The sequence below is a fragment of the Lipophrys pholis genome (genome assembly GCF_963383615.2).
Source record: "Lipophrys pholis genome assembly, chromosome: 18".
Lineage (NCBI taxonomy): Eukaryota > Metazoa > Chordata > Actinopteri > Blenniiformes > Blenniidae > Lipophrys > Lipophrys pholis.
Genome location: NC_137646.1, coordinates 23,422,400 through 23,444,855, shown reverse-complemented (window position 1 = coordinate 23,444,855; position 22,456 = coordinate 23,422,400). Strand labels below are relative to the sequence as shown.

Here is a 22,456-nt window from a genome sequence, read left to right as displayed (position 1 = left end):
TTGTTAACCTGCTAGACTGTGAGAAATAAACTGTGTTTGAACTTTTCTTTAAAATCTGCCTACTACCAGTTTTATATATTTTAACAGCGTCTGTAAAAACAACTCTTAAGTTTGTATTTTTATTGGCACATTATTTTGTAATGGTGAGACATTTTATATTTCTAACACTCGATGTCGATGTTGGATTATTTTACATTCATATCAGTAGAATGGGAAAAAAAAGTTGTTAAAAATAAAATGCATGTTGCCAAAGTAAATAAGTTAAATATGTAGTTTATTACATATATCAATGCTATGTGTACTCATGTATGTGAATGTTTATCTCTGTGTCGCCCAAGAGGTGAGATCCCAGATTTTGCTGTGGGAGTCAAGATAATTCACTTTTGTTTGTGTGTGTTTATCTTTTATTTTTACCTAATTTAAATTTATTTTATTTAATAAATAGAAATCTGCCTCTTCCAATGTTGTCAACTCTTCCCGGCCTTTTAAACTATCCAGTTTGAGCTCTACTGACTACAAGATATAATTCCATTAATATTTTACATGATAATTAGCTTAGTTTATTAAAACAGTAATTTGTGTACATTTGTACTTTTTCTAAGGTAGGTGGCGCTGTCTATAATAAGCAGTGCAGGTTCTTAAAGTTGGAGGTTTAAAAGATATGAAACTTAATTATATTCACTTTACAATTATTCAAAAGATCTTTTATTCTGTGAAGAATTTCAGAATAAACATGATTGAATAAAGCTCAGTGTTCAGTGACTTCTCTTAAAACTAATTGCACTGAGAGGAAATATCAGAGACAATGATCCGCTCATCAAATAACCTGCATCATTTCTACCAGATGAAAGAGTGCAGGCGAAGTCAACGTGTGTGGGAAAAGTACTCTGATTACTGCAGCAAACCAGTGGAAACTGTGCAGCTATTGTGACTGGAAGCTGCTGGCAGAGGGCGCTGAACTTCATCTCTCATGTTCAACGTGTCTCTTTTGGCTCGTACCTGCTGGCTTCCTGTGAGTGAATTCATGAAACCAGAAGTTCACCACAAGATTCAGAAGACAATTCAGACGTCGCTTTGGCAGCCTGACGGACACGCCATTGTGGAGAGACTCGGTTTCACATTAGATCTTTAAGAGGAGCATTTTTTTCTGATGATATTTTCTGCAGATTGGTGAAAGAGTGTAGTGGATTTGCAACATCTGCTGAGCAGAAATGATATCAGTGAGTATGATGATAACTTTGATTATCAGTATTGATATTGTATTAATTGTGGGTGGATTAGTTTGCCTTGTGCACGTCAGCTTTTATTAACTTTTGTTTGTATGAATAATTTACCTTTTTTATTCTTTCTGGACTATTTTAGGAAAAGTCATTGACTTTATAGGCAAAACAATTGAATTCTTAATATTTTTAATGTTCTCAAATATGAAAAAAGCTTAATTTAGTCCCAGTATTTCTGACTTAATGTGAATGTGCAACAGCGTTTGTGTCAAATATCAGTTTTGTGCAGGAGGAGCATTTCTAGGGCAGGAAATGATCAATCAAACTAAAAGTACAGATGTGAAAAGACTGTGGTGAAAATACTGATTCCACTTATTTTATAAAAGTAAAACAATATAGCTTCTGATAGAAGGTACGAAAGTAAAAAATAAGTCTTTTAAACTTTACTGTTACACAATGGCCGTCTAAAACTTCTTTTTTTGTCATGGGGGAGGAAAGAGGAAGCCACACATTGTTATATCTATTTTTATCCTAAAATGGTGTTTGTTTGCATGGAAACTGCAGCTTATTTTAGAGAAATGGCATTCAATTTTCTATTTTTTTTACTTTATGGAGTAGAATTTAGAATATCTAAGAAGTAATTGGAATTTACACGAGGCTCCAATGTGGTTAAATTACCTGATTTTCTTTATTTGACGGGGCAGAAAATAAAAGCATCTCAGAGTTTTATGACAAAGCTTTAATTGATAATGATGATAGATAGATGATAGATATTATTCTGTCATTATGCTGAAAGTTAAACAGACCAGTCACGTCTCTTTTCACAAAAATCAGATGAAGCTCTTGGGTTTGAGATAAAAAGCAGGAAGCTCAAAAAGAAGAACTTAAAAGTCCAAATGCAACACCATTTATATGAAGTGTGAATTCTGTTGACGTACAGTTGGTTTGGTAATCGCCACATTACATAACATTTAGTTATGGAATATTCAGCAAGTAATTGTAGTTTTTTTTTATGGGGCTCTAATGTGGCGATCGACCTGATTTCATGTCCTTATTTGACGCGGCCTCATGTGGCCTCTTGTCGTCTAAACGAGTCGGTTTCACGTCATCAGAAAAATAATTACAGGTATCTGAAAAAGACTGACTTATGTACATTTACGAAGTACAAATACTTTGTTGCGTTCCTCTTACGAAGTCACAACAGTAAACCATCTGAATGTTTTTTTTTTTTTTATAATTTTGAAACTTTGAGTTGATTTAATTCTTTAAAAGAGTACTTTGAATCACTTCCGGTAATTACATATATTTGTGTAGAGTGTATATATACTTCTTACCTATGTTTTATCAGTTAGTTTGATACATTTTATGAAACATTTATTCTGTAAAACGCGTCTCAGTGTTTTATGAAATGTTTTTTATAGGTAATGATGAATAGATAGATGACAGATATTATTCTGTCATTGTGCTGAAAGTTAAACAGACCAGTCACGGCTCTTCTCATGAAAGTCTTATTAAAATTGTTCACATGTTTTCAATGCTGTGGTCAACCGTCCAGGCAAAGGACGATATTAAGGAGTACCTTCTGTTGACGTACAGTTCCTCTCTTGTCTCTAAAACTGCTCTTTAACTCTTTTCACACAAGGACTTTCTGTGAAAAAGGAGAACGTGAGAATGGGACGCAGATTAATCTCTGAGCTGTGGTTTTTCTGTGAGTATTTCACACACTTCTTCTCTTCAGTTCACAAAGACAAGCAGGCGGGTTTTAGTGGGAAGAACTGAGTTTCTTTCACTTGTTGGATTTTCTCATTATTGGGATACAAGTTAATGTTACACACCAACCAGTCAAAGTTACTGAAGCTCTAATGTCTTCATGTTTCATCTTCATTTCAGTGTTTTGTAGCCTCCTCTGGAAAGGCTCTGCTGAAGGTGATTCATCTTCATTCTGGTCTTTTATGTTGCTTTTGTTTTTTTAGTTATTGATATTTATTTGATTGTTATTGTTTGTGCAGTGAAAGACTCTTTTGTAATTGTTCATATCCCTTAACTCTGGACCTCGACAATAAACAAATACAGTTTATAGTTTATTTCTTTCCATTATATTTCTGCTGTTAACGGTCCTCTATGTGTCTGGTCTTTCTTTTAGATTGGTTTCAACTGATTCTTATGAACTAATATTTTCATTGACTCTGTCTTAAACCTGCATAATGACAAATACAAAGATTTGAACCTGAAACCAACATTAGAGTTACATGTTGAAATTTGAAATAGACACAAATCACAACATGGTTTCTTAAAGTAAAGAGAAGAATTGTGTCGTCTCAGTTCAATAAATTCACAATCAGTTGCAAAATTGGTTTAGAATTTAAATCAACATAAGAAATGAAGAAAAAGCAGGTTTTAGGATAGTTATTTAAATGTGTCTGTTGTTTTTACATCCACAGAGAAACCCAAGGCGACGCTGACATCAGGAAACAAAATCATATCAGTCGGAGACAAAGTGAGACTTTCCTGCTCTGTGGGAAACTATGATGGCTGGAAGTTTGAGTTTTTCAGAAGGACATTAACCACCGATGAGAAACCAGTTGAAGAAACTGTTTTGAAGAACACAGTCGAGGTATCCAAAGGAGGCATTTACCGGTGTAGAGGAGTGAGAGAAACATCAAATTATCAATCTTACATCAGTGATGATGTCACCATTCGTATAACTTGTGAGTTCAGTATTTTTGTTGTAAATAAATTTGGATTCTTGATGAGGTTAGAAATACTGATGAAACTAATGTTTGTTTGTCTTTGTTTACTGGTGGAAACAGTCACCAACCAGCCTGTCATAACACCACAACACAACTGGTCTGAGATATTCAATGGTGAGAAGATCACTCTGACATGTGAGGTCCAGGGAGGAGGAGCCACTGACTGGTGGTATGAATGGAGAAATTCCCTGTCATATCCAGAAGGGTATGAAAGGTCGTTACAACTCACTGCTTCTCAGTCCCTCACTGGAGGATACACATGTAGGGCCAGACGCAGAGATGATGATTATTCTTCAACACCATGGAGTGAAGCCTTCACACCATCAGTGTTACGTAAGTGATGTTTGTTGGTTTCTCTAGTGTTTGTTAGATTGGCAGCCAGACAACGAGATTACAAAATATAACGTAATGTAAACAGTGTTAAGACATTGATGGGCTGCCAGTCCACCCAAAAAGATGTAATAAATATTTGAATTATGATAAGACAGATAAATCTAATTTATCATAATATATTTGCTTATTTGGGATTAGATGATTCATATTCACACTTTTTTTTCTTTTTTCCTAAACATTTTTCACCATCCAAATTATTCTAAGCTGAAGCAGCAGACTCTGCTACTGCAGGGACAAGGAGCCAGGTTTACTAAACATCATTCTGTTATTATACACCCCAAACACACACAACACCCACCACACACACTTCTTCTGCCGCTCAGCTGCTGTGTTTCTCCCAGTCTGTTGCTGTTTGTGTGAAAGTCTTTTCCCTGTGCTTCTCCACCTCCTGTGACTCTGTGGCTCCACCCTTTATTAGGAGAGACAAGGGCAGCGCAACTGATTCACGTTAGGGGCTGATCACCTTTTCCCCATGAAAAGAGGAGGAGCCATGTGTGTGTGTGTGTGTGTGTGTGTGTGTGTGTGTGTGTGTGTGTGTGTGTGTGTGTGTGTGTGTGTGTGTGTGTGTGTGTGTGTGTGTGTGTCCAACCCTGGGTTTGATGAAGTATTATGGATGAATGGATGACAGAACAATCAGAACTCTGAAGTACACACTTAGTTAGAAAATGTACAGAAGTTTTGTCACACATTCAAAGTACAAATGAAGTATGTGATCTATTGCTAACACAGATTAAGTTTTGATTTCAGACTATAATCTCTCTCCTACAGAACCAGAACTCGTCCTGTCTGTGTCTCCATCATGGTTGATTCCTGGAGCTTCAGTCACTCTGATCTGTCACACTGAACCTCCGTCAGTAGGGTGGAGCTTCTACTGGTTCAAAGTTGTTCCAGAGTCACAGTCTAGCTACACCTATGAACCTCTACCTGGTACCAGCAGTGGGACGGCAAATAATTCCTTTACAGTTCATGGACAGACTCACACAGCAGGATATGCATGTTCAGCAGGACGAGGGGATCCAGTGTTTTACACAGAGAAGAGTCGTCCTAATTATGTCTGGTCTTCAGGTCAGTTTGTCTTTTTATTTCCAGCATTCAAACAAACCTAAAGACGTTAGGAAATACAAACAGACAGAAAACCTCAAAATAAAAAGTGAATTCTTGACCATGAACTGATGAAGCCATTAAGTCTGTTTGACCTGAATCAATTAGCTTTGAGAAAAAGTCTCTGACCTGGACGAAGGAGAAAACACATTGACATCACTGAACTGTTAATTATTTTGTACACTTCTACCAGATTAACTGGAATGTTTCAAGATTTTTTTTAAATTTTGATTGTTCAATTTATCATTGGTTTTTGGTTTTTCATTTCAACCGTCAATTTGTTTGATATCTTTGGTATTTTTCATGAGTATAAAACTAAACTTTTGAAAAAGAGAATTTGAAATTGTGTAATTAAACTGAAATTTATTTAATTGATGCTTCACTGGCAGGAGTTTATCAAATAGTTGTTGCACAAGTTCCTCCTGTGCTCAGATATAGCTTTATATTTCGAATTTAGATTTTCAAAATAAATAGAAATAATTCAGTTTGGATTTCAATGCTGAGACAGTGTGAATCCCACCCTTCATTATGTCTTCTTTTCTTCCAGACGTTCATCCATCAGTATCTCTCACAGTGAATCCTGCCAGAGTCCAACACTTCACCTCTGAATCTCTCTCACTGACATGTGAAGGAAACTCCACCCAGTTGAAGAGGATCACGTTTAAGACTGATAACTTGCTGTTTAACAATTTTACTGATGCCACAATAAATGGATCAATATATATTAAAAATGAGCAGCCAAGCAAAGCAGTGTACTGGTGTGAGTCTGGAACAGCATTCAGCAATGCAGTGAATATCTCTACACTGTGTGAGTTGTCTTTTTCTAATATATATTTTAATCTGCCCGTTGTGAGTTTACTCTGTATTTCCCATCATCACCTCACAACCTAATGAATGAATGAATTGAACCTTGTTTTACAGCTGATGAGGTCATCCTGGTGAGCCCTGTGTATCCTGTACCTGCGGAAGAGTCTGTAACTCTTCACTGTGAACTGAAGACAGGAAATGTTACCTCTGATGTGTTTTTCTACAAAAATAACAAAGTCGTTCAAAGTGACACTCGAGGAGAGATGAAGATCTCTGTAGTGTCAGAATCAGACGAAGGTTTCTACAAGTGTCGGTACAAAGAAACAGAATCAGCAGAAAGCTGGATGGCTGTTAAATGTTAGTAATCTGGTCCTTCATTATTATTATCAATAATATTATTAGTGGCAATTTACTCATTTTATCCAAACTCATTGATCCCAACAGTTGCGTCCAGATCTAGAAGCTCTTTATCTCCTCTGATGATCATTCGGTGGATTTGTGGACTTTCACTGCTCACTGTTCTGTCGCTGCTGTTGTGTTTCTACAAAGGGTCAAAAGGTAAGACCTTTCTCTCCTATGCGGCTCAGATTTTTCTCTCACCTCCCGACACAGTCTTCAGTGTTTTCCCTTTAGGGAGTATCCTTGTACTGTCATTGTCCTGGTCTTCAGTCCAGACCTGGGACCTTATAAGAGCTCCTACAGGATCATTTTGCTGCCGACAGCTTCGCTCTGGAAAGAACAAGACGACACGAGCCCTTTGGCCACAAGGCCATAATCCAGGAAAAACAAGATAGAAGTTATGAAATATCATCACTTTCATTTTAAAGGGTTAAACAAACGTAATAAAAAATTAAACTGCTGTTTTTAAAAGAAATCGAACCAATATTTGTTTCTAGGGAATTCCGCTCCTGCAGCCACTGCAGAAACGGTTTATGGAGAAATCACTGAGGTAATCATACAATAATATAATGTCATGTTTAGCAGGATGTTATCGTGTACATCAAATGAAGTGTATCAGGAAGCACATCTGCACAAACCCTCTGCTTCTTTATCTTTTCTTTCAGGTCAATGAGGAAACTTCATCTCCACCACCAACAGAATGACTGACCAGCAGAAAACTGCATCCAGATTCATGGAGAGACGCCACAATGTCAATACTTAGGAAGGTGGAGCAGGGAGGATAGACTCTCATCTCTACATCCCTGCTTTGCTGAATTCTCCTTATGACTGGAAGATAACATGTAAAATAAATTCATTTTAAAGTAAAGCGGAGCGTTAAGTCTCAAGCTCTGAGAATGAAGCTCAAAACATTCCCATAGAATTTCCAAATGGTTGACAAACAAGATGCAAATTACATTTGTTGACAAGTGATTCCATGAAGGTTTTACTTTAAAGGAAAGGCTGTCGTAAGTTTCTGCGACTGATGCAGCTGAATCAAGGTCGTACATTTTATCCTATCTGCATTAAACTTTTATTACCAAAACCAGAAGCTTTAACAATCATGTTAGAATTAAATTGATATTATTTATGTACTTACAGAAACCAGTCCTCCCACTTTTATGAAATAACTTGCAGCCTGCATTTGTGCAAATGTAAACGTAATGTAAAATACTGTTTATAAAGTAAATGTCATGATGCTTCGATCAATAACTTCTCTCATGTGAAAATAAAGCCATTTCAACAACCTTTAAGAAAATTAAGGATGTTATATAAATATTATTTTCCATGAAATACATTAAACTGATGAAGATATAATTGAATTTTGCCTGAGAAAAGCTCCTTGTAAACATTCGGAAACTTTCAAGCCACCAGTGTTTTTACTGAATCATTCTTACAACCTTCCTTTTTCCAAATCATACCAGAGATTAAAACAATTGTTGTACATTTTATTCCAATGTGTTATCAATAAATGATGAACTTTAAAAAAAGAAATTAAGATGATTTCAGTTTTTATATCATCTCCTGTCACGAACATCATTTGTTCATCTTGATTTTATGTAACATACTTTTTCCTTTAATTATTTTTGTTCCATTTGTTCCACAATAAAATTAATGGAAGCTGATGCCATCTGAATTATAAGCATCAACATTAATTTCCTTCAACATCCAGATGTTCTTTTTTGGACATTTATTGAGGAAAGACAAAATAAATGCTTTTGCATATTGTTGTCATGAACTCCATCATGTTGCTGCTCTAAAAGGAGAGTACAGCAGTCCCAGTGTCCCATTTGCAAACTTCTTCCATTTCCTCTCAATACCTTCTATAAGAATGCTCCATTAAATAAATAAATAAATGAACATTTTTTTTATTTAATAAATAAAAATGAAAGCAATGATTCTTCACAGTCATGTAAATGTATATTTGCGTGGTTTTCTTCAGAAAACACATCGCTGTCACATAGACTTGTTTAGGCTGACGGGTCAGACTTCACAAGATGGCGTCCGCTCTGACGTTTCGGAGCGGTGGGCGGAGACAGGCTGCGCGGCGTCGAGTGTTTATGTCTCTGCTCCTCTTACTGTTTTCAAAGAAGATAAAGAAGGATTTAAACAAACTGTTTTAAGTGATGATTTCACTCAAAACGTCAAAACGTCAATGTCATACCTACAGTTATATAAATTTTTATATACAGTTTAATTGACCCAAATACTTATTCTTTAAGGAACAAGTGAAGGTTTGAAAGAGTTTTCCTAAGACTACTTTCACAGCCACACCAATGGGCCACAATACGTCTTTTACACCCCTGCTGTTTGTTTCTGTCAAATCGTTTTATTAGTTTGACGTTAGAAAACAAATGAACGTTTGTTTAGAACTTTGATTGAACATTTAACACATTCTTTGAGCAGGAGAGCTGTTGTTAACCTGCTAGACTGTGAGAAATAAACTGTGTTTGAACTTTTCTTTAAAATCTGCCTACTACCAGTTTTATATATTTTAACAGCGTCTGTAAAAACAAATCTTAAGTTTGTATTTTTATTGGCACATTATTTTGTAATGGTGAGACATTTTGTATTTCTAACACTCGATGTCGATGTTGGATTGTTTTACATTCATATCAGTAGAATGGGGAAAAAAAGTTTTAAAAAATAAAATGCATGTTGCCAAAGTAAATAAGTTAAATATGTAGTTTATTACATATATCAATGCTATGTGTACTCATGTATGTGAATGTTTATCTCTGTGTCGCTAAAGAGGTGAGATCCCAGATTTTGCTGTGGGAGTCAAGATAATTCACTTTTGTTTGTGTGTGTTTATCTTTTATTTTTCCCTAATTTAAATTTATTTTATTTAATAAATAGAAATCTATCTCTTCCAATGTTCTCGCCTCTTCCCGGCCTTTTAAACTATTCAGTTTGAGCTCTACTGACTACAAGATATAATTCCATTGATATTTTACATGATAATTAGCTTAGTTTATTAAAACAGTAATTTGTGTACATTTGTACTTTTTCTAAGGTAGGTGGCGCTGTCTATAATAAGCAGTGCAGGTTCTTAAAGTTGGAGGTTTAAAAGATATGAAACTTAATTATATTCACTTTACAATTATTCAAAAGATCTTTTATTCTGTGAAGAATTTCAGAATAAACATGATTGAATAAAGCTCAGTGTTCAGTGACTTCTCTTAAAACTTATTGCACTGAGAGGAAATATCAGAGACAATGATCCGCTCATCAAATAACCTGCATCATTTCTACCAGATGAAAGAGTGCAGGCGAAGTCAAGGTGTGTGGGAAAAGTACTCTGATTACTGCAGCAAACCAGTGGAAACTGTGCAGCTATTGTGACTGGAAGCTGCTGGCAGAGGGCGCTGAACTTCATCTCTCATGTTCAACGTGTCTCTTTTGGCTCGTACCTGCTGGCTTCCTGTGAGTGAATTCATGAAACCAGAAGTTCACCACAAGATTCAGAAGACAATTCAGACGTCGCTTTGGCAGCCTGACGGACACGCCATTGTGGAGAGACTCGGTTTGACATTAGATCTTTAAGAGGAGCATTTTTTTCTGATGATATTTTCTGCAGATTGGTGAAAGAGTGTAGTGGATTTGCAACATCTGCTGAGCAGAAATGATATCAGTGAGTATGATGATAACTTTGATTATCAGTATTGATATTGTATTAATTGTGGGTGGATTAGTTTGCCTTGTGCACGTCAGCTTTTATTAACTTTTGTTTGTATGAATAATTTACCTTTTTTATTCTTTCTGGACTATTTTAGGAAAAGTCATTGACTTTATAGGCAAAACAATTGAATTCTTAATATTTTTAATGTTCTCAAATATGAAAAAAGCTTAATTTAGTCCCAGTATTTCTGACTTAATGTGAATGTGCAACAGCGTTTGTGTCAAATATCAGTTTTCTGCAGGAGGAGCATTTCTAGGGCAGGAAGTGATCAATCAAACTAAAAGTACAGATGTGAAAAGACTGTGGTGAAAATACTGATTCCACTTATTTTATAAAAGTAAAACAATACAGCTTCTGATAGAAGGTACGAAAGTAAAAAATAAGTCTTTTAAACTTTACTGTTACACAATGGCCGTCTAAAACTTCTTTTTTTGTCATGGGGGAGGAAAGAGGAAGCCACACATTAATGTTATATCTATTTTTATCCCAAAATGGTGTTTGTTTGCATGGAAACTGCAGCTTATTTTAGAGAAATGGCATTCAATTTTCTATTTTTTTTACTTTATGGAGTAGAATTTAGAATATCTAAGAAGTAATTGGAATTTACACGAGGCTCCAATGTGGTTAAATTACCTGATTTTCTTTATTTGACGGGGCAGAAAATAAAAGCATCTCAGAGTTTTATGACAAAGCTTTAATTGATAATGATGATAGATAGATGATAGATATTATTTTGTCATTATGCTGAAAGTTAAACAGACCAGTCACGTCTCTTTTCACAAAAATCAGATGAAGCTGTTGGGTTTGAGATAAAAAGCAGGAAGCTCAAAAAGAAGAACTTAAAAGTCCAAATGCAACACCATTTATATGAAGTGTGAATTCTGTTGACGTACAGTTGGTTTGGTAATCGCCACATTACATAACATTTAGTTATGGAATATTCAGCAAGTAATTGTAGTTTTTTTTTATGGGGCTCTAATGTGGCGATCGACCTGATTTCATGTCCTTATTTGACGCGGCCTCATGTGGCCTCTTGTCGTCTAAACGAGTCGGTTTCACGTCATCAGAAAAATAATTACAGGTATCTGAAAAAGACTGACTTATGTACATTTACGAAGTACAAATACTTTGTTGCGTTCCTCTTCCGAAGTCACAACAGTAAACCATCTGAATAGTTTTTTTATGTAATTTTGAAACTTGAGTTGATTTAATTCTTTAAAAGAGCACTTTGAATCACTTCCGGTAATTACATATATTTGTGTAGAGTGTATATATACTTCTTACCTATGTTTTATCAGTTAGTTTGATACATTTTATGAAACATTTATTCTGTAAAACGCATCTCAGAGTTTTATGAAAAGGCTTTTATAGAAAATGATGAATAGATAGATGACAGATATTATTCTGTCATTGTGCTGAAAGCTAAACAGACCAGTCACGGCTCTTCTCATGAAAGTCTTATTAAAATTGTTCACATGTTTTCAATGCTGTGGTCAACCTTCCAGGCAAAGGACGATATTAAGGAGTACCTTCTGTTGACGTACAGTTCCTCTCTTGTCTCTAAAACTGCTCTTTAACTCTTTTCACACAAGGACTTTCTGTGAAAAAAGAGCACGTGAGAATGGGACGCAGATTAATCTCTGAGCTGTGGTTTTTCTGTGAGTATTTCACACACTTCTTCTCTTCAGTTCACAAAGACAAGCAGGCGGGTTTTAGTGGGAAGAACTGAGTTTCTTTCACTTGTTGGATTTTCTCATTATTGGGATACAAGTTAATGTTACACACCAACCAGTCAAAGTTACTGAAGCTCTAATGTCTTCATGTTTCATCTTCATTTCAGTGTTTTGTAGCCTCCTCTGGAAAGGCTCTGCTGAAGGTGATTCATCTTCTTTCTGGTCTTTTATGTTGCTTTTGTTTTTTTAGTTATTGATATTTATTTGATTGTTATTGTTTGTGCAGTGAAAGACTCTTTTGTAATTGTTCATATCCCTTAACTCTGGACCTCGACAATAAACAAATACAGTTTATAGTTTATTTCTTTCCATTATATTTCTGCTGTTAACGGTCCTCTATGTGTCTGGTCTTTCTTTTAGATTGGTTTCAACTGATTCTTATGAACTAATATTTTCATTGACTCTGTCTTAAACCTGCATAATGACAAATACAAAGACTTGAATCTGAAACCAACATTACAGTTACATGTTGAAATTTGAAATAGACACAAATCACAACATGGTTTCTTAAAGTAAAGAGAAGAATTGTGTCGCCTCAGTTCAATAAATTCACAATCAGTTGCAAAATTGGTTTAGAATTTAAATCAACATAAGAAATGAAGAAAAAGCAGGTTTTAGGATAGTTATTTAAATGTGTCTGTTGTTTTTACATCCACAGAGAAACCCAAGGCGACGCTGACATCAGGAAACAAAATCATATCAGTCGGAGACAAAGTGAGACTTTCCTGCTCTGTGGGAAACTATGATGGCTGGAAGTTTGAGTTTTTCAGAAGGACATTAACCACCGATGAGAAACCAGTTGAAGAAACTGTTTTGAAGAACACAGTCGAGGTATCCAAAGGAGGCATTTACCGGTGTAGAGGAGTGAGAGAAACATCAAATTATCAATCTTACATCAGTGATGATGTCACCATTCGTATAACTTGTGAGTTCAGTATTTTTGTTGTAAATAAATTTGGATTCTTGATGAGGTTAGAAATACTGATGAAACTAATGTTTGTTTGTCTTTGTTTACTGGTGGAAACAGTCACCAACCAGCCTGTCATAACACCACAACACAACTGGTCTGAGATATTCAATGGTGAGAAGATCACTCTGACATGTGAGGTCCAGGGAGGAGGAGGAGCCACTGACTGGTGGTATGAATGGAGAAATTCCCTGTCATATCCAGAAGGGTATGAAAGGTCGTTACAACTCACTGCTTCTCAGTCCCTCACTGGAGGATACACATGTAGGGCCAGACGCAGAGATGATGATTATTCTTCAACACCATGGAGTGAAGCCTTCACACCATCAGTGTTACGTAAGTGATGTTTGTTGGTTTCTCTAGTGTTTGTTAGATTGGCAGCCAGACAACGAGATTACAAAATATAACGTAATGTAAACAGTGTTAAGACATTGATGGGCTGCCAGTCCACCCAAAAAGATGTAATAAATATTTGAATTATGATAAGACAGATAAATCTAATTTATCATAATATATTTGCTTATTTGGGATTAGATGATTCATATTCACACTTTTTTTTTTTCCTAAACATTTCTCACCATCCAAATTATTCTAAGCTGAAGCAGCAGACCCTGCTACTGCAGGGACAAGGAGCCAGGTTTACTAAACATCATTCTGTTATTATACACCCCAAACACACACAACACCCACCACACACACTTCTTCTGCCGCTTAGCTGCTGTGTTTCTCCCAGTCTGTTGCTGTTTGTGTGAAAGTCTTTTCCCTGTGCTTCTCCACCTCCTGTGACTCTGTGGCTCCACCCTTTATTAGGAGAGACAAGGGCAGCGCAACTGATTCACGTTAGGGGCTGATCACCTTTTCCCCATGAAAAGAGGAGGAGCCCTGTGTGTGTGTGTGTGTGTGTGTGTGGTCATAAAGTGGCAGAGCTGTTCAGATTTTGGTGTTCAGAAGTTCATTTCCTTTTTGTTTGAGATGTGTTCGGAGCATGTTGATCGTTGCTTTTTTTATTGTCAGTTCTAATGTTTATATTGGTGTGTAACATTAATGTAGCTTTACATGATTAGTAGACCCAGACTGGGAATACAGATTCAACAAAGATAATGAACAATATCTTGAGCTTGATTCTTATGAACTAATATTTTCATTGGCTCTGTGTTAAACCTGCATAATGACAAATACAAAGATTTGAACCTGAAACCAACATTACTCTCCACAAGTTACATGTTGAAATTTAAAATAGACACAAATAACAACAGTTTCTTAAAGTAAAGAGAAGAATTGTGTCGTCTCAGTTCAATAAATTCACAATCAGTTGCAAAGTTGGTTTGGAATTTAAATCAACATAAGAAATGAAAAAAAAGAAGGTTTTAGGAGAGTTATTTAAATGTGTCTGTTGTTTTTACATCCACAGAGAAACCCAAGGCGACGCTGACATCAGAAAACAAAATCATATCAGTCGGAGGCAAAGTGAGACTTTCCTGCTCTGTGGGAAACTATGATGGCTGGAAGTTTGAGTTTTTCAGAAAGACATCAACCACCGAGGATAAACCAGTTGAAGAAACTGTTTTGAAGAACACAGTCGAGGTATCCAAAGGAGGCTTTTACCGGTGTAGAGGAGTGAGAGAAACATCAGATTATCACTCTGACATCAGTGATGAGGTCACCATTTACATAACTTGTGAGTTCAGTATTTTTGTTGTCAATAAATTTGTATTCTTGATGAGGTTAGAAATACTGATGAAACTAATGTTTGTTTGTCTTTGTTTACTGGTGGAAACAGTCACCAACCAGCCTGTCATAACACCACAACTCAACTGGTCTGAGATATTCAATGGTGAGACGATCACTCTGACATGTGAGGTCCAGGGAGGAGAAGCCACTGACTGGCGATATGAATGGATAAATTCCCAGTCAAATGTAGAAGGACATGAAAGGTCGTTACAACTCACTGCTTCTCAGTCCCTCACTGGAGGATACACATGTATGGCCGGACCCAGAGATGACTTTTATTCTTCAACATCGTGGAGTGAAGCCTTCACACCATCAGTGTTACGTAAGTGATGTTTGCTGGTTTCTCTAGTGTTTGTTAGATTGGCAGCCAGACAATGAGATAACAAAATATAACGTAACGTAAAGATAAAAGAAATCTTTGATGATTAACTGTCTTAATAGATTAAATATTCTACTACTATTCTCAACAGCTAAACCAGAGGCTGAACTGAGTTCCAGTAAATACAACATGTCTGAAGGCTCCACAGTGACGCTGACCTGCTCAGTGAAACAATCACATGGATGGAAATACTTCTGGTACAGAGATAAGAAATACTCACTCCTGAACACACATGATACTAATGACTATTCAAGTCAGTATGAAGTCTCAAAGGAGGCACGTTACTGGTGCAGAGGAGGAAGAGGAGATCCAATTTACTACACAAAATACAGTGATCAGATCGACTTCACTGGAAGTTGTGAGTAGGATTTTCTGAAGTACATATTCAAAAATACTAATATGATGTAAAATTAGTTTGGCTAAAGTTCAATCAATCTGTCTGAATGTTTCTTGTTCTTGTTTTGTTCTTTCTAACATGGACAGTACCACACAAGGTAACCCTGACTCTGCAACCCGACTGGCCACAGTTATACAAAGGAGAGACAGTCACTCTCAGATGTGACATCGATGGAGGAAACACAGGATGGGAGTATGAGTGGAAAACCACCAGACTAGTTAATCCACCAGATCTCAAGGATTACAGGATTGAGTCTGTTTCTTCACGGCACCAGGGAGACTACACATGTAAAGGCAAAATGAAGAGTAAACAACAGTCAACAACTTGGAGCAACACCGTCAATCTGAGAGTATTGAGCAGTAAGTCACATCTGTGTGTGTGTGTGTGTGTGTGTGTGTGTGTGTGTGTGTGTGTGTGTGTGTGTGTGTGTGTGTGTGTGTGTGTGTGTGTGTGTGTGTGTGTGTGTGTGTGTGTGTGTGTGTGTGTGTGTGTGTCCAACCCTGGGTTTGATGAAGTATTATGGATGAATGGATGACAGAACAATCAGAACTCTGAAGTACACACTGAGTTAGAAAATGTACAGAAGTTTTGTCACACATTCAAAGAACAAATGAAGTATGTGATCTATTGCTAACACAGATTAAGTTTTGATTTCAGACTATAATCTCTCTCCTACAGAACCAGAACTCGTCCTGTCTGTGTCTCCATCATGGTTGATTCCTGGAGCTTCAGTCACTCTGATCTGTCACACTGAACCTCCGTCAGCAGGGTGGAGCTTCTACTGGTTCAAAGTTCTTCCAGAGTCACAGTCTAGCTACACCTATGAACCTCTACCTGGTACCAGCAATGGGACGGCAAATAATTACTTCACAGTTCATGGACAGACTCACACAGCAGGATATGCATGTTCAGCAGGACGAGGGGATCCAGTGTTTTACACAGAGAAGAGTCGTCCTAATTATGTCTGGTCTTCAGGTCAGTTTGTCTTTTTATTTCCAGCATTCAAACAAACCTAAAGACGTTAGGAAATACAAACAGACAGAAAACCATTCATCCATAATACAGTTTGACCTGAATCAATTAGCTTTGAGAAAAAGTCTCTGACCTGGACGAAGGAGAAAACACATCGACAACACTGACCTGTTAATTATTTTGTACACTTCTACCAGATTAACTGGAATGTTTCAAGATTTTTTTTAAATTTTGATTGTTCAATTTATCATTGTTTTTCATTTCAACCGTCAATTTGTTTGATATTTTTGGTATTTTTCATGAGTATAAAACTAAACCTTTGCAAAAGAGAATTTGAAAATGTGTAATTAAACTGAAATTAATTTAATTGATGCTTTACTGGCAGGAGTTTATCAAATAGTTGTTGCACAATTTGCTCCTGTGCTCAGATATAGCTTTATATTTCGAATTTAGATTTTCAAAATAAATAGAAATAATTCAGTTTGGATTTCAATGCTGAGACAGTGTGAATCCCACCCTTCATTATGGCTTCTTTTCTTCCAGACGTTCATCCATCAGTATCTCTCACAGTGAATCCTGCCAGAGTCCAACACTTCACCTCTGAATCTTTCTCACTGACATGTGAAGGAAACTCCCCCCAGTTGAAGAGGATCACGTTTAAGACTGATAACTCTCTGTTTAATTATTTTACCAAAGCCCCAATAAATGGATCAATATATATTAAAAATGAGCGGCCAAGCAAAGCAGTGTACTGGTGTGAGTCTGGAACAGCATTCAGCAATGCAGTGAATATCTCTACACTGTGTGAGTTGTCTTTTTCTAATATATATTTTAATCTGCCCGTTGTGAGTTTACTCTGTATTTCCCATCATCACCTCACCACCTAATGAATGAATGAATTGAACCTTGTTTTACAGCTGATGAGGTCATCCTGGTGAGCCCTGTGTATCCTGTACCTGCGGGAGAGTCTGTAACTCTTCACTGTGAACTGAAGACAGGAAATGTTCCCTCTGATGTGTTTTTCTACAAAAATAACAAAGTTGTTCAAAATGACACTCGAGGAGAGATGAAGATCTCTGTAGTGTCAGAATCAGACGAAGGTTTCTACAAGTGTCGGTACAAAGGAACAGAATCAGTAGAAAGCTGGATGGCTGTTAAATGTTAGTAATCTGGTCCTTCATTATTATTATGATTATTACTTGAACTAGTTATAATGTATTCGTTTTATCAAAACCTTCTGATCCCTACAGTTGCATCCAGCTCTTCATCTTTCCCGATGTGGACAATTGGGTTGATTTGTGGACTTTTACTGCTTATTTTTCTGCTGCTGCTGTTCTGTCGCTACAAAAGAACAAAAGGTAAGACCTTGGTTTTCAATTTGAGAAAAATCGGTGGAACACAGGAAACAACACATGAATAAGGATCATGTGTCAAAGTAGACATTGAACAATGTGGACGTTTTTTTCACAGACTCATGCTTCAACAGGTTGGTATGACGCTTCCTTTTGTTATTTTCAACTTAAGAAAATTACAATTTCTTCATGAATCTGGTGTATTTAAACATTTTGAGTGTCAACAGGTCTGGAAGCACACAACAGAGTCGTACTACAGACCACACCGAGAGTCACCTCGAACATCAAAGCAACACAAACAATTCAGGTCAGCATTGATGCAAACTGTTTCCAACAATGTCGATGCTTATCACTATGAAGCAATGAAACGGTGACGCTACTATTAACATTTAATTTGATTTCAGCGGAGTAACATTACAGCCCGTTGAGCCATGAAAACTGTTTCAGGACTTGTAAAAGTTGTCTGTCATTTATTTGGTGTAAAACATATTTCACGAGCCTTTAGTAATCCACCATTCATTCGTGCAGATTCCTCATCGTCAATTAAACTTCCCTGCTTGCCATATTTTGGTTTTTAAATCTAATGGTGGTTGGTCAAGCATTATGCAATTTTTATGGCACAAGTTATGATAACATAGTTGATGTCACTGCATCTCGTACATGACTAAGTGCCAATGTGGATTCAATAACAGTCATTAATGTCTCAACAGAAAACTGCATTTCAGGTGTTGGGACATATTCTTCAATAGAGCTTTTTAAGGTCAAGAATGGTGAGTATTGGTTGTTGTAAAATGGACATGCCACAGATTAAAAAAAAATATATATATTATCCAGTGATGCTTTCAATGACTGAATTTTATTCAACCCTCACAGTGAAGAAGAAGAAGAAGAAGGAACCAGAAGAGGCCACCATTTATTCTGATGTGAATGTCAAATCATCTAAAGGTATGTCGTAGAAGAAGACGGCAAACCTTTTATTTATTTTTTGAACATACAGATATTTATTCTCTACATTAAACTTATTCGTAAAGTGCAGTAGGCAGCCACTATACAGTGCCTGGCAAGCGTTTTGAGGTATTCCTCTAGTCTTGAAGTGCCGCCAGTGGTTCTTAGCTGCCCTCATGCTCCAGTTCCAAGTACTCCACCCACAACGCATCATCCTCACTGCTATTGAAAGCATAACAACAATGTCCAGCCCCCAAGTTCGATGTGGAGAAACACTTGTGTGCGAGGAATGTTTGAATTGTATTCAGCAGTCGGCGCAAGAGGTCCTCAAAAACATAAATTTTTTCTTAAAATAAAACAATTATAATATTACGGAGCAGAATTGAGAAAACCTTTGGGGATCGACCTTCCAATGCAGTTTAAGATTTTTATACATCCCCTCCACAGGATTTATTGCTGACACCGGTTCAACCCCCAACATTTGTTTGAGGGGACCAATAATCCAGCTGCTGCCGGTCCCCAAAGCTGGACTCATAACATCTAATAATAGCTAAACTATGGAAAACAAAGGTGGAATTATCACTAAATGTACAACACATCAAATGAGTATATATTCCTTTTCTTTGTTCAGATGATGATGTCACCTATGCACAAGTACTCTTCAATAAAAGTAAAGCAAAAGGAAGAAAAGGTGAGTAACATCTACATCCACCTGCATCTGTAAAGCATATTTTCAACAGGTTAGTCTTAAGAATAGTGAAATGTGAGACCTACATTTATCCATTGTATTTATTAGTACAGTAACTATCACTATAACTTACTAAAAGCAATATCAGTGACATCTTTTTTGTTTATCCACTGCCTACTATCTACTTTATTCAAATTTTTATCAGGCATATATCGAATTGCCTGAGTCCAGTGTTCTCATGACATCTAAATACTTAAGTACACATGACGAAATATGCTTAAAAAATGGTATAAAAAAACCCCCAAAAAACTGGTTGACCAAAGTTACACATTTTATTTCATTCCAAAGTCTTCCCATATTATATTTACACCTGTGACTGCAGCCCTGTTGAACTCCTGACATGTGACTTCAGCCACCCATGTTTGACTCCTACAATGCTTGTTTGGACTCTGCCCGACCAGGATATGCAGGTTACCTGGTCACCAGGAGGCGAGAGACCCTGGTGACCAGGTTACATGATCTTTAATGTTTTCTTTTTCGGGGGTAATTCTTTGACTTGTGTGTCCCGGCCTTCAGTCCAGACCTGAGACCTTATAGGAGCTCCTACAGGATCATTTTGCTGCTGACAGCTTCGCTCTGGAAAGAACACACAAGCCCTGATGATCACTTGTCCAATAATGAGTTAAAGAATAAACTTCTGTTTTTAAAAGAAAAGTAACAAATATTTGTTTCTAGGAAAGACCGCTCCTGCAGCCACTGAAGAAATGGTTTATGCAGAAGTCAAAGCAGAGAGCACTCACGGTAATTGTGCAACGATAAAATGGCATGTTTAGCAGGAAGTGTATCAGGAAGCACATCTGCACAAACCCTCTGCTTCTTTTTCTTTTCTTTCAGGTCAATGAGGAAACATCATCTCCACCACCAACAGAATGACTGACCAGCAGAAAACTGCATCCAGATTCATGGAGAGACGCCACAATGTCAATACTTAGGAAGGTGGAGCAGGGAGGATAGACTCTCATCTCTACATTCACTGCTTTGCTGAATTATCCTTCTGACTGGAAGATAACATGTAAAATAAATTCATTTTAAAGTAAAGCAGAGCGTTAAGTCTCAAGAACTGAGAATGAAGCTCAACACATTAACCTAAAACTGTTTGTAGTAGATTTTAGTTGAATTCCAAATGGTTGACTAATGAGCTGAAAATTACATTTGTTGACAAGTGATTCGAAGAAGGTTTTACTTTAAAGGAAAAGCAGTAGTAAGTTATCTGATGTTATCTGTGTTGTAGCTGAAAACCATAAAGCATGAATATTTTTTTCTGTCACCTCCTGTCATGAAACATCATCTGTTCATCTTGTTTTTATGTAAAATATTTATCTCCTGAGATGATTTGACATCCTGAGTGTCAAAATATTATTTAGAAAACACATTATTTGAGTCGCAACTAAGAGAATTGAGCTTCTGTTGCTGTTTGGAATAAATGTCCTTGCTGAAATAAAGTTGAATATGAACTGTCTCATCCCTTGTTTCAATCTCTACGAGAGAAAATCAGTCATCAATAGTAACAACACGTACCTAATGAACTGGCCTGTGTGCGTACACGGTTTTGTTGGTAAAGTGCAAATACAACACATGTAAGGCAATATATTAATATATACTTAAATAGTAAATACACTACTTGGGTAAAGTTGAGTACGTTTATCAACTCTGCTTATCGTACCATTTGTTTCAGCTTCCCTCAGAAACATTGTGGTTTGGGCCACATACAAGGCACAAGCTGTGGTTTTCTGAGCAGGAAGTGAACTTTTATTTTGAGGAGGAACGAAAAGCGTTTCTGTCTTTAACGTAAAGACACAAACTGCAAGATTAAAAGAGTTGATAGTGGTTTAAAAACTCTTCGCCGTGCCATTATCCAGGCAACACACATGAATTTTAAAATCACCAGCTGGTAAAATATGGTCAGATATTATTATTATTATTATTATTGTGACAACTCATTTATTTCCAACTCAACTTTACAGTGCAGAATAAAAAGAGTGACTCTTTTACTGAAAGGCAGCGAACAGTAGAATCTTCTTGAAATCTTTTTTTCAAAACCCAGAATTCGAGCCATCCTGCAGGTTTATGGGGTTTTCGTTTAAATACTTGCCGCATAGAAATAAAAAGCAGCTTCTGCATGTTTGGTTGTGAAGACCCGAGACCTCTGGATGCTTTATAACAGAAATACTGAGCCTCGGAAGCGCCTGTCCATTAGACAACGTAGGGAAATGCTAAGGGCACCTTGTTCTCCGGGGGGCGCCACAAAACCGGGATAAAATTTAATTATACTAAAAAAAAAAAGTTATTACCATTAACTCCGAAAATGGAAAAGCTCATATTGATTCAAATGTAAAACAAAGCCCAATTGATAATTATACAAATTATACTAACAAATAAGTAAATAAATTATTTTGTGGTACGGGTATTCGTATTTGTTTAAGATATTTATTTGTAAATTGTCACGCATGTAAATTGGGTGAACATGTTTTCTAATGAATTAAAGACAAAGGTAAAGCACAATGCTATTTGATTTTTTCTGTATATAAATGTAAATTGCCATGGAGCCGGCCGCCATATTGGATTGGCCGGCCCTGCTGAGCCTGAACCTTTCAGAGCTTTGTAAAACAATAATTTGGTTTTTTTAAGTGAATTTTGCCGGTTGGACACAATAAGCTGTCATATACTATTATGAACATTTATAATGTGTTTATTATATTTTAGAGCATTGTAACACCTCATAAATGTCTTCACAATGTGTTGGAAGATCATTTAATGTGCCAGCAAATATCTTTTTTTTTAAGTTATTTGCATTTTGAGGGCACTAGAGTGAGAGCCATAGTGAAGAGTTTACTTTTATCT

At 36.6% G+C, this 22,456-nt stretch overlaps 1 protein-coding gene across 1 annotated transcript; it reads left to right on the top strand.

Moving 5' to 3' along the window:
• The first annotated feature begins 1,053 nt into the window (after positions 1–1,053).
• Positions 1,054–21,074, top strand: LOC308123970 (uncharacterized protein). The gene is made up of 30 exons (XM_080486725.1): positions 1,054–1,220; positions 2,863–2,928; positions 3,111–3,146; positions 3,662–3,928; positions 4,031–4,303; positions 5,132–5,428; positions 6,012–6,272; positions 6,386–6,628; positions 6,716–6,829; positions 7,168–7,220; positions 10,301–10,343; positions 11,984–12,049; positions 12,232–12,267; positions 12,783–13,049; positions 13,152–13,427; positions 14,503–14,769; positions 14,872–15,144; positions 15,293–15,559; positions 15,685–15,957; positions 16,277–16,573; positions 17,114–17,374; positions 17,488–17,730; positions 17,821–17,928; positions 18,041–18,056; positions 18,150–18,229; positions 18,633–18,692; positions 18,796–18,867; positions 19,499–19,558; positions 20,291–20,356; positions 20,450–21,074. The coding sequence occupies exons 2-30, from the start codon at positions 2,892–2,894 to the stop codon at positions 20,455–20,457; spliced, it is 4,620 nt and encodes a 1,539-aa protein (XP_080342851.1). The 5' UTR covers positions 1,054–1,220; positions 2,863–2,891; the 3' UTR covers positions 20,458–21,074.
• Positions 21,075–22,456: the final 1,382 nt, after the last annotated feature.

Coding starts and splice junctions, on each gene's coding strand:
- LOC308123970 (XM_080486725.1), top strand. CDS start 2,892: ATGGGACGCAGATTAATCTCTGAGCTGTGGTTTTTCT. Junction 3,147..3,661: donor CTGGAAAGGCTCTGCTGAAG/GTGATTCATCTT, acceptor TTACATCCACAG/AGAAACCCAAGGCGACGCTG. Junction 10,344..11,983: donor GCTGAGCAGAAATGATATCA/GTGAGTATGATG, acceptor TTTTCACACAAG/GACTTTCTGTGAAAAAAGAG.